Raw genomic sequence first — 16,079 nt, forward strand, 5'->3', positions numbered from 1 at the left:
GTGTCTTGACAGCATCTTCCCCTCACACATGTCTGTGTGTTCACTTTTCCTCTTGTAATGACACCAGTAGCATTGGATTAGAGCCCAGCGATGGCCTCACTTCAGCATGATTACCTCTATCTTGAGGCACCAGAGATTCTGGAGGTTGGCACTTCACATATACATTTGGAAGGTGGGGCAGAATTCAGTCCCCAAGGGGGTTATTTCCCACTTGGGCAAGGGCAGTTCCTCAGAGAAGGTGCCAGCTGCCAACCATGAGCTCAGCAGCTAGGGGGATGGGGCCCCGGCTGTGAAGGAGACTCCGTGAGTCCCCAGGACACACACTCTCTCTGTCTCTGTGTCTGTCTCCGTCTCTCATTTGACCCCACAAGTGTCCAACATTACGCATGTCCAGGGTGTACACTCCAGCCTTTTGGTGGTGATAACTTCGGCATCACCTCGTTTTCCTCACAGAAAAGTGTTTCTGTGTGTTTCACTCAAGATTCTTAAATGTCAGAATTTATGAAGCACTGTGAAATGAAACCTGTGCACAGACTTTGAAAGCCATTTTGGGAAGCTGTAACAGGCCACCAGTGCTCCCACCACCGGAGCCTGCTTCCCTGCCGCTGGGGATGACTGACAGAACCAAAATACACAACTGATGCCCCTAGTGGTTGTGTGAAGCCAGATTGCCAGTGTGAAATGAGGGTGAATTACAAAAAAAAAAAAAATGCCATGGTCCTGTGTGAAATACTTTGCCACTGACTGCAGATGCCGGAGACCGTGAAGACAAGCGCTCACTTGGACTAGAGCCTGTTGGGAAATGTCTGCCTATTCTCCCAGACAAGAGGGCGGAATGGCTTTGCTTCCTGTCGCTGTCCTTCATGATGGCTGATTCAGGCTTTCTAAGTGTTTTTCTCCTTTCAGGTCTTCATAGAGAAGCAGAAAGGGGAGATCCTGGGAGTTGTGATTGTGGAGTCTGGCTGGGGATCCATCCTGCCGACTGTGATCATAGCCAACATGATGCATGGTGGCCCTGCAGAGAAGTCGGGGAAGCTGAATATTGGGGACCAAATTATGTCCATTAACGGCACCAGCCTGGTAGGCCTGCCTCTGTCCACCTGCCAGAGCATTATTAAGGTACGTGGACGCGGGAGAAGCCAGCATATACTTGTCTTGTAGACCTGAAGTGGCATGAGTGTGACTGTGCACCAGTCATTAATATTTAGGAAGCATTTCCAAGTGTCAGCTCCGGGAGGGACACAGACACAAAAGGCACTGACTTGCACTCACGCAGCTTAGCCTCACGTTATGCTGTACAAGTTCTTGCACAAGTTTTGTGTAGATCAGGGTAGTAGTCTTGGCCCACTGTCTAATACCATAGCCATGCCCACCGCTGGTATCACTGATCGGTCATGACTCAGTATTCCAGACAGGCCCTGTAGTCAGATGAACGCGAGATGGTTTGCCATCCCTGTTGAAACATCATGGAACTGTTCTGAATCTGAGAACGCTGAGGCACAGATGAGTCTGTCTTTCCCCCAGAGCCCTGGGAAGGACACTGTTACAGTCCATGTATTCCCTTATTCCCTCCCAGACCTCAGCAGGATTACTTACTCTTCACCCTGAACTGATGCTGTTATACAAGCCAACGAGAGCTACTTAAAAGAAATTAAATGTAAGTGTTTCAGGGGAAGAAATTAGATTTTCTTCTTAGAAATGAAGCATCCCTGTGTACTCTTTCCAGCCCACTGGTACTTGCTAACTGCATGGCCAGTATGAGGAAATACGCTTCGTCCACAGGAGCTACACAGCACTGCAGGGTCACGGGCAGACTGGGGTTGCACAACTTGCCTGGTCCCTGGGGTTTTGTGAAAGACTGTTAGACATAGCTTTGAGGAAGAAATGAATAAATTCATACCGCGAATTTACAAAAGCCATCGTCTTCGTCTGAAGAGGAGAGGGTAGAGATACAGGTGAGTGCATATGACTCAGGGACAGTGGCTCCTTTTAAAAAATAAGCCCTGTCTGTGTATCAATCAAGAGACAGAATTTATCAGTCACGGGGCTCACATTCTCAGAAATGTCATATGGCAGCTCTGTCATTTTATAGACATGGAAGACTTACACAGACCTAGTCAATCCCTGGATGTGGGCTCTTGCTACAAGCAGAACACAGTAATCGTGAGCTCTGGAGGCTCTTGCGTACTCTGAGGAGCACTGTCCTCTAAAATAGCACTAGAAAGCATAGCAGAGTAAATCTGTAAATCAGTAATGGTTTTGTTTATCATCATTGTCAAGTATTATGTACTGTACATAATTGCTGTTTTGGTTTTTGGTATTTTTTTTTTCTTTTTCTCTTTGGTGGCCCTGGAAATAGAACCCAGGGTCTTATGCATGGTAGGCAAGGGCTCTGCCACTGAGCTGCTCTCCAGCCCTGTGCTCTTTTACATGACAGGTAGTGCAGGAGAGGCAGTGACACCAGCACCGCTACAAGTACACTCAGAGTGAGTTGTGCTGTGGTGTTAGAACAGCCATGGGGTCACTGTCAGCTTCGTTGTTCTGTAATCTTACTGTCCTGCTGTGGTCTGCAGTCAGCTAAACATCACCGTGCAGCACACGGCTGTACATTAGTAATGAGATGAGAGACTCCATCTCGAACATCTCGTTCACCAGCCTTCTGCTAGGTGCGGAGCTGAAACTTGGAGAGGCTGGAATGACTATGTATGTGGAGGGTCACTGTGTCGTCGAGAGGGTTCCGTGGGCCCTCCAAGGCTGTGAGTGTTCAGAAGTGGAGAAATGTATACAGTGATGTTGAAGTTGACCTTGAGGTAGTAAAACCTAGACTGTGAGAAAGTCTCTGCTTAAGCTGATGGGCAGCAAGCTGACACTGGGTCAATGGGACGGGGTCTGAGCCCGGCCTTGAGAGCCGATTTGGTGTTGCCGTGGAGAGGGATAGCTTCCCAGGGGCAGGAGGTGGGGCCAACCCACACTGCATCGCTCTGCACGCCCCCAGTGACCAAGTGACTTACTCATCCCTTTTATGTAGCCTAGACGCACAGCAGATGCAGTCCCCACAGGTCCAGCAGGGAGAAGTGACGGGACTGGGGGCTACAGTGATCAAGAGCCGTGCATCTGTTGCTGTGCTGAGTGTGCGTGTGGATAACCTCACTGAACCCTCATGGAGGCCTCCCGTGGGGCAGGCACTGCTGTTTCACCTGTCGTGCACATTTGGAAACCGAGGCACAGTGATGACACAGTAGGCCATTGGTAAGGCCAGACCGCTCAGCCAGTGGACAGCCTCCCTCTTAGGCAGAGTTGTCCCAGGGCGGGTGTCTAGTCAAGTGCTAGATCCAAGCCCAGGACCTCAGCCGAGGTGATCTTGCACACCTCAGATGGCCTGGAGACAGTCTGAGTTGTCACCCCAGGGAAACCGGGGCCACGAGCATCCAGTGGTGGAGATCAGGGGTGCTGCCAGCACCCTTAGTACACAGGACAGACCCCGAAGCCCCAGACGCCTAGAAAGCCAGGCTTGAGAAACCCTGCGCAGATGCTGGGGTTCGGGTGTAGGAGAGAAAAGGCAGTGAGAGGGAGCTTGGTGAGGAGGGTTGATCTGGAAAGGTTTAAGAAGGCGAGAGGGGTGTGTTGTCCTTCCAAATGCATATGTTGTAGCCATAATCCAAAATGGTAGCATTAGAATGGGGTCCTTGGAGGGGACTTGGTCATGAGGATGCAGCCCTCATGAATGGGATCAGTGCTCGTACAAAAGAGACACCAGGGCGTTCTGTGGCCCTCCGGTTCCATGTGGATGCAGAAGTCAGCCGTCTGCAGCCCAGAAGAGGACTCACAAGAACCCGGCCATGCTGGCATGCTGCCCTCAGACTTGCACCCTTCTGCACTGTGCGAAGCAACTTCCATTGTCTAGAAGCTGCCCAGGCTGCAGTGCCTGTTAGGGCAGCCCGCGCTGACTGAGACAAGGCCGCCTTGAGTGAGGTGGGGAAGAGGCCTGGGCAGAAGGTGCAGAGGGCTTGTTCATGGCCCCCAAGCTGTCCGGTGAGCTCCGACCCTCTCCACCCCTCGCTACCACCCTCAGAAAGATGGGACCAGACGAGGGGCGGGCAAGACTCTGGAGGGCAGCTGGCCCTTCTCAGGCCGTGTGAGGACCCTGTGCTGTTCCATGGATTACCACGTCCAGGAGGAAAGAAACCAGAGCTGCCCGAGTAGTTTCCTAACAGGGAAGGTTCGTTCAAATAGCTGAACTTTGGCGTCTGTAAATGGAGTCTGAGGAAAGAGGTAGAACCGATGGAGATGGAGAGAAACAAACCACTGCCTTCGTGGCTACCCTCAGCAAACCTTGGCTCATGGGCAGGCCCCAGTTCTGACCACTGAGCTTTCGCCGTGCCCTGGACACTCAGCTTGTTGAAAAGCCAGGTGGCCCCTCTGTGGCCTCTCTCGCCTCGGGAGGAAAGGTTTACCACTTGCTAACAGCTGGCATCTCCAGGACCAAACACAGACTGACTGTTAGTGGGCTTAGTACTGTTGTTTCAGTTCTCCAGACAACACGCTGTCTTGCCTGCATCTGGACAGATGCCCGCAGCTGCCCCCCTGGCCACTGCAGGGGCTACCTGGGCTTCAGAACCTCCTGTTCCTGTGGGTTTCAGTATATCTCAGGCCTTTGCAGTGACTTTAGCGACTAATTTGAGTTCTTATAAACCGGTATTTCTCAAGCTGATTTCTCAGGGATATTGTCTAAGTACAGCTCTGATTTGGCAGGTCTCGAGTGGGTTCTGCATTTTTAGCAAGCGCCTGAGGATGGTGATAGTTCCAGTTTTCCTCTAAGATCACAGGAAGTAGTGTATATTTCTAGAGTTACGGATGCTGAATTATCTTCCTAGCACTTACTGTTCCTGGTACAATTAATTTCTGTAGCATAGTCGTTAGTAGGTGAAGCATGTTACTGTCTGTCTCTGTACATACTGTTTCCTCCATGGGCCTGTCCTTTGGATTTTTCTGTTTTAAACTGGAGCTCAGATTCCCTACCCCTCACAGGAGCACCGTCTCTCTGCTCTCCTGTTACTATAGAGACCAGTCTGGCTTCCGTCTCTCCTCTCCTCTCTTCCCTCTCCCCTCCCACCATATTTCTTAATTTGCTGCTGCATTCCACTGTTGTTGTGGGAATGGAATGACCATTTATTTAATTGGCACCCCTAATAAAATGCCACCTCAGAAATCTAAGTTCGTGGGACCCAACTTGAAACATTGATTAGGAAAGCAGAGCAAATACATGTCTGGTTGTTTCAAATTGCCATTTGTCTAAGCCTCATCTTGCAGCACATTTTTCCCAGTCTTGAAATTCTCTCACTGAGGGACTGATCAGGCATCTTAAATCAATTCACATAAAAGAACCTACCAGAGCAATGCGAATTTCTTAGGTAACACTGAGAAAATAAGGTCATTCTCTTGCTTTTCAGTATGTTCTGTAAGGTTTTCTCAATTGCACAGAGTACCTGAATAGTCCCAGTAGTTATTAGATGTGAACATTTAAATCAGGTGGTTTTGTCTGAAGGGCTGTGACTCTGGCCGCAGGCTCCTGACTTAGCATTCTTAGCTGTGTGTCCCACCAACCCTGGTTTTTTGGTTTGTGATCATAGAGACAGAGGTGAAGGGACTCAAGCCTGCAGCCCTGTCTTGAGTTCTGACATTCTCCTTCCCAGCCTTCCCCAAGCTCTAGGATGCCCAGAGGTGCTATGCTGCAGAGCCTAACACAGTTCTGGGCACACAGCAGGTGATTCATGTTCTTTTTTAACTGGCTAAAAAGAGGAAGCACTCAAGGAAAGAGAAATATTTGCATGAATGATGTCTGAGCTGCCCTTCACCTACGGCATACTTTCTACAGGAAAAACCTACTTAATGTCAGATAACAGGTGTTTTTAGGTGTAATGGTTGAGATTCAGTGTGGCGGGCTGAGGTATTTAGAAAAACACACATTAAAAGGAAGTAAAGCATTTGGAACTGGCAGAGACGTCAGCAGGTTTCACCGGTTGCCAGGAAGACGAGAAAACTTGAGGTGAAAGAAAGGTAGAGCCTGCTGAGCACCCGCCGCTTGTGCCGAAAGAAGCACACCTGGAGCCTGGGTCTTTCTCACCAGGCTGCGCTCATGGCCCTGGGGTGAGCAGAAGCCAGAGTGTCGCTCTGCCCTGTCCACAGGCGTGGTGGGAGCTGCTGAGGTGCAGAGGGCCAGGATCTTTTGCAGATTTTTTGATCCAGAGAATCACCTTTGGCTCATGCCATTGCCCTGCTCTGAAAATACCGTTCCCCTCACTGAGGAGTTTCCCCAAGAGAGCTCTCGGACCACTCGATGACACTTGTAACCGTGAAATGAGCCGGAGCAGAAAGTCACCTCGTATGACCCCACAAGCCAGTGCCAGCTATTGATTGGGAGGCTCAAGTCTTCCAGGAAACAGCAGCTCGGAACACTGAGCGGAGAGATGCTGGAGGTGGAGAAGCTGTCCCACTCACCCTGAGAGGACAAACGGAATCATGCAGAGGCAGTGGGAGCTCAAAGAGGGCGCAGGGACATGAGGAGCAGGAGCTCTGAAGAGCTCTGACCATGTAGGAAAGTGGCCTAAAAATACATCCCCAGGTCACGGCTGGAATCAAAGATTCAGGAACACAGGTTTCTGTTGCTGTCCCCTACTGCTGCTTCACTGAGCAAGCCTTAATCATGGAAGGTCCTCCCCCGCTGCATGGGGGGGTGGGGAAGCACTGTGGGGCGTGAAAATGACACACCTGGACTGAAGCTGGCTGCTGGGAACTTGACTGAGTCGCTCAGTCTCGCTGAGCCTCAGCTTCCTCTTTGATAGAGTGGAGGTAATTAGAGCTACCCGTTTGTTGGGGAGATTAACTGAACCAGCTCCTGTGAATCTCCGGGTTGGTCCCAGGCAAGACTCAGGGTTCAGTGTCGGGCAGTTGCTGCCACTGTGGCTGGGCTGGTTTCATTGTGTTTGGGTGGGTTGGGTGCAGCAGTGGTCCCAGGGGTGCTCAAGCATGGTACTACCTGGAGATGGTCCGGGGTCAGGCTGTGTAGTGACTGAGCCAACCACCACGCTAGGAGCTGGCCCCCAGCCTCACTAGCACCTTCTCTGATGGAGAAGAAATTCACATCCAGAGATCTAGTCATTCCTGAGGAAGTAAATCACCTGGGTGCAGGGGAGGCCAGCGTATGCAGGGGTAGTCTCCTGCACTTCCCAAAATTGAGCGTGCATCAGAGTCCCCTGGAAGACTTGTCAGGGCAGGTGACTGGGTCCCTCTCTTAGATTTTCTGATTCTTAGGGCTGAGGGCTGAGGAGCCCAGAACTCGAACTCCTGTTAAGTGATGCTGAGCTGCTGGCATGGGGTTGCAGGGCAGTGGTACACAGCCACTGGCAGCAGAGTAAGGACAGGTAACCGGAGCAAAGAGCCGCTGTGTGGCCTGCAATCTAAGCAAATCATGGTCACTTAGAAGATACATGGTTCTCTTCTACCAGAGTAGCAAGTCATGCTCATGTCACTAATTCCGTTTGCACTAGAGTTGCCAGCCCTGTTTCACCTCTGCTTGGCACAGTTTGTGAGTAGGGATCCATGATCCCAGTCCCGACCTCACAGCCCTTGGACTATGCAAGTTATATGTCCATGTGTGTGTTTCTGTCCACATTTGCAAAATGTGAAATATGAGTTCTGACCTTCCACAGAAAAAAGGTTTGCAGGCTGGGCAAGGAGTGACACTCCAACAGCTGTGGAATTCGCAGCTCTCTGTTCACGGACTAGGAGGCAGTCACCTTCCAAGCACAGCTTTCCTGGATTTGCCATTGTTCCCTGGGCTGCTCTTCCTGCCTGGTCTGCAGAGGGCTCAGACTGGGCCGCTGGTGAGCCAAGGGGGTACTGTCTCCAGGGGACACCACAGACTTGGATAATGTGTCCCCACAGCCCGTCCCTTCCCTGGTGGCTGTCTGCTGGAGAAGAAGCTGCCCACCTACCCCAAACTGTCCTTAGGAACAACTTCTCCCCTTCACTCTGGCTCTCAGAGGACAGGGATGGCGGCTGACCTCGAGTGACTTCCTGATCAGCTGCCTCACCAGATGGGGATCTGGTCGGACAGTCACTGCTCACCCACATGCACTATCTCCCCTGCAGGGAGCTCTGGAAGCAGGGCCGGACAGCAGGGCCTCCACCCGCAGCAATGTGGTCTGACCAAAAAGTACCACTTCCTGTGCACCGTACTTTAAAACAGCCAGCACCAGCCCAGACCCGCAGCCTCTCACGCTGGGGACTTCATAAGACTGGTGGGGCTGCAGCTGCCTGGGGAGCTGTCTGCTCTTATCTGGCAGCGTCAGTAGTCCCCATCTTCACTGCACTCTATTCATGTTCAAGGGCTTAAAGAATCAGTCCCGAGTCAAGCTGAACATTGTGAGATGTCCTCCGGTGACCACCGTGTTAATCAGAAGGCCAGACCTTCGCTACCAGCTGGGTTTCAGTGTCCAAAATGGAATTGTAAGTACAGCTCGCCCCGTGCCCTTTTCCAAAATGTGGACAAATGAAAATGAGGCAGAGTTTGGTTTATTTTTTAAGCTGGTCCATTCCTTAAAAGCATCCATCATGGAAGGGGTTTTGCTTTTTTTGGTTTTTGGTTTCTTGCATGCTGGGGATTGAGCCTGGGGCTGTGTGCTTCCCACACTCTCTACTACTGGCCTACACCCCAGTCCTTTCTTTAAATTTTGAATTAGTTTCTCACTAAGTTGCCCAGGCTGGTTGAACACTTGTGATCCCCCACCTCAGCTTCTAGGGAAACTAAAATTATAGGCAGGTACCACCACACCTGTTTGTCAATTTACTGTGCCATTGGAGCTTTGTTCTTTGGGGGTGCTACGGATTGAAGCCAGAGCCTCGTGAATGCTAGGCAGGTACCACCGAACACACACCAGGCTTAGACCCTGGCTTTGTCTCCGGTATGGAAAGCAGCTAAGGGGTATTTGGACCAGAGCGGCTGAGAGCCTGCAGGGCCCACACACTTCAGACACACTAAGCACACTTGCTGCCGGGTCTCCTCTGCCCTGGCTTTTAAATAAAGATTAAGTTCACACATTTCTTTTTAGAGCACTTGAGTTGCTCATGTGTGAGGTGGGGGTCGCTGGACCCTGCAGCCAGAAGGGCTCATGTCCCAGTGCCTGGCTGCACCACCATAAGCAGCAGTGTCGTCGTTGTCCCTGTACGCAGTGACACGGGCCATTGAGTTAGGAAGGCCTACAGGCGCCTGTCCCCTGCAGCTCGCCACGCTGTGCCACACCCTCTGGGGTCCTAGTGCCACTTTGGCTCACACGGTGCTGGCCCTAGCATCAGGCTGCTGGCTCTGTGGTCACTGTGGGAACACAGGTGTGACTCTGGGGAAAAAAATCACAGCCTGTGCTGCACCCGCCGGCAGTCGGGGCATCGTCACCTGATCGCAGGCTCAGACAGCGCTTCTTTTTTTTTTTTAATTTTAAAAAATAAAAGAAGGAAAACATATCAACAGACAGACATCCATTTACGAAATAGCCTAAGAACAATACAGACAAAACAGAGTTACAGACAAAGTTGTAGGAAATTAACCATGGTTGTTGTATCACTTATTGATATCTTCAAAGTGGTTTCTCAGGAAAACAAAGGCAGCTCTTCTTACCAAGGCCCGGGGGGATGGAAGTGTCAGAGTCCAGCGTGCCGTGAAATCCAGCGCCATGCTGCGTTCGCTCTGCGGGCTGCATGACGCAGTGGCGGTGTGGGTGTGTGGATCTGACTCTTGTGGGAAGAACCTGAGATTTAAGCACTCTAGGCCTGACCATGTCAGCTTCTCAGAGATGTACCAGCTGGGGCCTTGGGGTGCCAGGGAAGATGGTCTTCCATCTCCACACAGTCCTGGGAGCTGATGCTGCCCGCAGGCATAACTAGGTCTTTGGCTCTGCCAGATCTGCAGCCTCATGCGAGGTGGCATAGCTGAGAGAGGAGGCGTCCGCGTGGGACACCGGATCATCGAAATCAACGGACAGAGTGTGGTGGCCACCCCCCACGAGAAGATCGTCCACATCCTCTCCAATGCTGTTGGGGAGGTAGGAGTGAGGTCCGGGCTGCGGAGGGACTAGGGGCGTCATCGGGTGCCCTTCAAGTCTTGCTGGGCCTTCCAGGGAGCTGCCCTGAGTGTCCTCTCCCCCCAGATGCCCCTCAGTACCCAGAACGTCCTGTCTCTGACCAGATGCTAAGCCATTAGAGGCGGGTTGCCTGAGAACCGCTCTGTGACAGGAAAGCAGGCCCCTTCTTACCTCCTCCACGCGCAGAGCTTTGCTGCCTCCCTCAGTTGCTGCTCTGCTTTTCCCCGTTAATCCCACCAAATGTGCTTGGAGGACTTCATCTCAGATCCAGGTCTCAGGGCCACAGTGGCCCTCCAGAGGTGTCTCCCTGGCGTGGGCTTGCCCGAAGGCCTGACTGCACTTTCAGGGCTTCCAGTCTCTTAGTGCCAAGAGAGAAAAGGGAGGCCGAGTGGATTAGAACCGAGAGTGGCTCCTTGCGTTTGAACCATTCTCTGTCTTTCAAAGGACCGAGAACAGGAGCATCTGACTGGGAAAATACCTGGTTTTCCTTGTTCGTTTCCTGTCGCCCCTGAACTGTGTAGCAAGTTGTAGGAGATACCTTGAAAGCTCTCACATGAGAGGCACTATCTTTCCAGGGTCCATACAGCCCTGCCCAGCCTGGGCCCACGGCTAACATGCATTTCCTGCCCTCAGATCCACATGAAGACGATGCCAGCTGCCATGTACAGACTGCTGACGGCCCAGGAGCAGCCCGTTTACATCTGAGCCTGCGCCTCACGCTCCTCCGCAGCGGCATGCATGGAGGACTGTCCTCGTTGTGGTTGTGTTTCTCGTGCTGCATCTGTGTGTCCACTGAGACATTTTCCCTTCCCGCCCAGCATCCGGTCTTACACAGGAAGAGAAGAATCCGCAAGGACCTCTTTGCTCTCTGTCTCTTTCGTGCTTTTTCTTTTCCGTTGATACCAGGGAAGTTTCCTGTTCACCCCCTTGAGGATGGAGAACAGCAAGTATCCAGCTGGGATCTCCCCACAACCATCGTGGAGGGCCTTTGGGGGTCCTGAGGTGCTGTCACTGCCGAAGGGAGGTCGTCTCTCCCCAGGAGGCTCAGACCTCAAAGAAGGAACTCCCAGGGGCAACACAGACACCAACTTAGCAGTGCCTACACCGGGTTGCTCATCTCTGCTCCCCTGGAGTCATTTGATGGGAATACGGTATGAGGGGGACCAGCCCACATCACATAGGAATTTGCACTGCCCATCATGTTCTGGGGTACCCTGCATTATTTCCACCCAGAATTTCTGAGCCAACCTTAAACCTCTTCCATGGCTAGTTTTAGTTTCAATGTATATGTATGTTCTCATATGGGCCTTCTCACCCAAGGATAAAAGGGGAAATGCTGGCCTCAGACAAGACTCCCAGAGCACTGCAGAGAGCCTGGTGATTCGCAGGCCATGCGAAGCCTTGCCAGGTTTTCTGGAAGTTACCAACCAGTAATCACCACAGGCATGGCTGGCTCTGTATATTACACACACACACACACACACACACACACACACACGTGCACTCTTTTCTCCCACCACCAGTGAGGCAGGCTGAACCCTGGAAAGTCCATAGCATCTCCTTGGGAGATCCCTGCCCTGGGAGGAGGTTTGGCTGCAGGGCCCGGTCAGCCTTGTCCTGAGAGCCTGGGCCTCCCAACACCACCTTGACTCAAGAGTGTCCTCGTAGAGTCGCCCATGCCCTCCATGGGGGTCCTGGGGACAGTGAGCTGTTCCCCTGGAAGACAGTGATGTGGGGGTCCCCAGTGTGTTTCCTGTCCTTAGTGGATGCCAGCCTTCTTTTCTGCTCTGTTAGGGCACTAGACTGGATATTGTGTTGAAAGCCCAGAATGGTCCTTAAGGCACAGCACTAAGGGGTCAGCAATGATCTCAAATGATGCCTAGGATCCCAAATGCGTTCCAGAAACCCGCTTACTGCCCTGTGGGTCTGAGTTTCCAGCTGCTGTGGAACAGTATGTTTCCATCAGGTGCCTCACTTTTATGATTCCATCTCAGTTCAGTGCAGGTATTTTAGTAATATTATTATTCTGAGCCACTTTTCACTCATTCTTGGTCCAAAGAGCATTTTGTTTTCATGTGGGGTGTGGTTTGTTTTTTTGTTTTGTTTTATTCATGACCTCAGTAGAAACAGGGGAAGAAAAACTAATATATTTTGTAATATTAATATAGTCCCTGTTCTCTACATCTGTGATATTTATGTTCTGTCTGTAGAAATAGAAATTCAGTGAGCAAATGTTGGGTTGGATATATTTATATAGAGAGAGGAGGGATTTACATGAAAGAAAAGTGAATATAGTGAGATTACAAACAATGAGACTTTGACCCGAGAGCAATGTGGTCACTCCCCTGGGATCTCTCTGTCTTCTGAGTTGTCTGCACAGAAAAGCCAAATGCTTGAGAGGAATTAGCAGCCGAACTCTGTTTGGCCATAGTACAGAAAGCTCCAATGAAGAGAGGCTACCAGCTGCCCAGATGTCCTATTTGAGAAGGAAAAAGGCTGCTGCCCCTGCAGAGAGCTGGGTGGGGTGGGGCTGGGGGAGCTAGGACCCCAGGACTTGTTTCAAGGATGCTTACCAGAATGCTAAAGAGGACCAGCCCAAGGTCAGCCTACCACCAATGTGAGGGATGGGAACCGTGGCCTAGGTTCTCTTTGCTTTTCCTGAAGTAACCCAACTACAGCCTCATGTCAGAAATACTAAAGTGTCATCACCCCATCTCTCCTCTACCGGAAGAGACAGTAGAACAGGAATAACATGACTTGGGTGCCATCTCAGGCAGCAGGGGCCTCTGAAAACCACTGGAGGGACTCATGCCTGCCTACTCCCAGGGTGGCTACTTGGGCACCTGGACAAGAACAGAGGCCGCCCGAGATGGGCCCAGGGACAGGAGCTTCACAAGCACATTCCTGTACAACTCCAAATAATTAGTCAAGCTTTTTACCCAAGGGAAAGAGGAGATACTTTCCATTCCTATTGCAGAAAAACTTTGGAAACTTTGAGAAAGGCTGCAAAGTCAATTTCCTAAGCCCTGCTAGAGAAGTAACATGTTTTGGCTACATTGTTCCTTGTCAAAGAAAGTGGTTCCTCACGCCCAGGGAGAAGACGGTTGGAGCTTGATACAGGCTCACCTGGCTGAAGCATATTCTTTTCTTCTACTAACATTGGCCTGTGTGTGATTAACCTCAGAATTGGGCTCTCAGGTGTTAGTCACTCCACGTCCAAAAGTCCCAAGTGGTGGTCTCTTTCCCCTTTGATATCTCCATATATATAGAGTTATATATGTAAATATCTCAACACCTGGCATAATGGGGAAGACAATGTATAGAGCATCCTTTCCCCAAACTGCAAGGCACAAAGCCACTCTGGCCACTCAGCTGGGACAGGCTCCCAGACTTGCCTCCCCCTCGGGGTCCAGCCAGGATGCACCAGAACCCACCCTGCCTCTGCCTTCTCCAGTGGGAGCATTTCAGGGAGCCACCATCAGCCTTGGGTCCGTGAGAGGAAGAAACCCCCAAAGACCAACGCCTGGAGCCCACTTCCCAAGCGACTCCATCCTCCAGCCCCAGAGCAGCTCCTGGGGTGGAGCACATTCCAGGGCTCTCCGCCCTACACGTGGGCGAGCTTTCTGAGCACTGCGTATCACACCGGCCTTCAGGGAGCCCAGAGTAACCTACTACCTCCCCCATTGCTCCTCCTGTCCCCGCAGCCCGTCCATGCCTGTGTTCCCGGCCACACAGCCCCTCGGGGCCCCTCCACCCAGCGGTGTAGCTGTTACCAATGTTTACAACTGAGAGCCGCCTCTTCCTGATGTGTCGACTAGCACCTTCGCAAGGCCACCTGTTGGGCTGACTTTCACTTCCGTCTGCTCCTTCCCTCGCTGGGGTCCACTTGAGCACATGATTCTGATTTTATTTCCCCCTCCCTGGAGGCAGTGTGTGAGGACCGTGTGGGAATGAAATCTCTTATACATACTTAGCACAGCACCTAGAGTATGGACTTGTACTACCGTTCCGTAAAGAGGGTGCAATAGACTTAACTGTAAAGCGTTGGGAAAAGTATAGTATTGTATTTGTAACAATATCGTTCTTTGTATACACAAAACTCAATGATCTCTATATATAAATATAAATAAATATATAAAGAAGATATCTACACGTGAGCCTGGAATGTTGGCACCGCACACCCACTGAATGTATCTCCTCTGACAGTCTGGTCACCGGTCCCAGCCTGCCCGCCCCTTCTCCTTACCGTGGCCAGTCATCTGGTTTGGGGTTGTGATGTATTAAACGTGCTATCTCCTTTATTTAACTGAACGCTAATGTCTGTATAAGAGTTGCTGCAACAATAAACAAGACTTTCACCTCTTGGAGCCAACTGTTCCTTTCTGGGGAAGAAGAGGGCCTGTATGTCTTTTCCCTAATGGGCTACCAACTGCCAGAGGGACTGCTGGCTGCCCAGAGCCTGGGTGTTCATTTCATGAAACTGACTTAGTTTGAAACATAAAAGGCCATGTTTGTTACAGCTGGGGCTCCACCAAGCACATTGAACTAGGGGAGGGACACTGTGTATTTTACATCCTCATTGAAAGAAGGGGACAGGAATTAATCCCTACACAACACACACACACACACACACACACACACACACACGCACGCACACCTCCAGTGAAGGAGGTGGCCTTTGTTAAGGGCCCGAGACCTTTCCCTTGGGAAAACAGTATCCCAAGGAACCCCCCTGAAGGCCCTGTCAGAAAGTTCTGGAAAGTTTTCACCAGTTGCTCTTTGGTATTTTGCTTTTCAAAGTTTGGAAGCATGGCCTGCCTGTTGCCAGAGGTATGCTGGGGACACCAGGCTCCCCAACACAGGCTATTCAGCCCTGTATCTAAAGCAAAGTCTTTCTCACTCTGTCTCTGTCTCTCTCTGCCCCACCCCCTCTCTTATCACAGTCCCCATATAGCATGTGAATTGGAGCCACCAGAAGCCCTGGCAGGTAGTGGTTAGGTCTGTGGTAGTCTGTTTTATAGTGCTATAACAAAACGCCTGAGGCAGGATGACTTGTAAAATAAAGGTTTAAGGCAGAGCAAGATGGTGGAGCTAGACCCTCCAAAAACTGTCTCCCCATTGAAAAACCTATTTGAACAGTTGTGCACACATCTAACTGCCTTCACAATAGCTAAGGAACCCAAATGCGAGGTCTCAGTACTGTTTCCTTGCACATTAGCAAAAAAAGACTCAGAAGAAGGCAGGAAGGAAAGAGGTGTTCCTGTCTCCCTTTGCCTAACTTCAAGCAGCACGACATGGGGAAAGATACCTCCCACTTGGTGGAGGGAAAAGCAATGAACCACAGGCCCTAGACTTGAAACCCAGCATTTGAACAGAGCCACGCAGCCTCAGCCCCAGGCAAGTGTCCATGGACATTACTCTGGTAGATGGAACTGCCTCAGACAGCACAGAGAAGAAAAAGACTATCTGTTTGGAGGGTAGGACAAGGAAGAAAGCATAGGACTTTTCCTTGGACCTCAGGGCTTGGCAGGAGAAATTCAACACTGGGAAGATACCAGTGACCCCTGTCCCCAGTGCCCTTTGACAGAGACTCTAGACCAATACTGCTTCCAATAGGAGGGACTTGTAATCCAGCCAGCATCAATTCAGGTCACCTGCAGCAGTCTTGAACCAATGAGTAATCATAGCTGCAGACAAACCACAACAGTGTGGGTCTTAGTCCTGCCCTTGTACTAGTCTGAGCAGGCTGTAGGCTCTGTGCCCCCATGAGAGACAGTGGTGCCCTCCATCATCTCTCCCACACCCTCACACAGCACACCATAGGGACATCCATTGCCTGCTGGAGAGAAAAGAGGGTGAGGCACAAGTTATTGTTCATGAGGTCAGAGATGGTCCCTCCATTGTGAAGCCTAGAACTGGGCAAAAAACTGCAACACCTGACCA

The 16,079-nt window shown here is 51.1% G+C and overlaps 1 protein-coding gene across 3 annotated transcripts in view; it reads left to right on the forward strand.

Annotated features, from left to right (window-relative positions):
• Apba1 (amyloid beta (A4) precursor protein-binding, family A, member 1) overlaps positions 1 to 14,503 on the forward strand; it is a 203,794-nt gene extending 189,291 nt beyond the window's left edge. For all 3 annotated transcript variants that reach the window (XM_005388560.2, XM_013516352.1, XM_013516353.1), the window contains 4 exons: positions 907 to 1,119; positions 8,389 to 8,508; positions 9,957 to 10,097; positions 10,770 to 14,503. In XM_005388560.2, coding sequence (XP_005388617.1) covers positions 907 to 1,119; positions 8,389 to 8,508; positions 9,957 to 10,097; positions 10,770 to 10,841 — 546 coding nt within the window. In that variant the 3' untranslated portion in view covers positions 10,842 to 14,503. The remainder of the gene's footprint in view (positions 1 to 906; positions 1,120 to 8,388; positions 8,509 to 9,956; positions 10,098 to 10,769) is intronic.
• Positions 14,504 to 16,079: the final 1,576 nt, after the last annotated feature.

This window comes from Chinchilla lanigera, unplaced genomic scaffold (assembly GCF_000276665.1).
Source record: "Chinchilla lanigera isolate Chin_1 unplaced genomic scaffold, ChiLan1.0 scaffold00033, whole genome shotgun sequence".
Taxonomy (NCBI): Eukaryota; Metazoa; Chordata; class Mammalia; order Rodentia; family Chinchillidae; genus Chinchilla; species Chinchilla lanigera.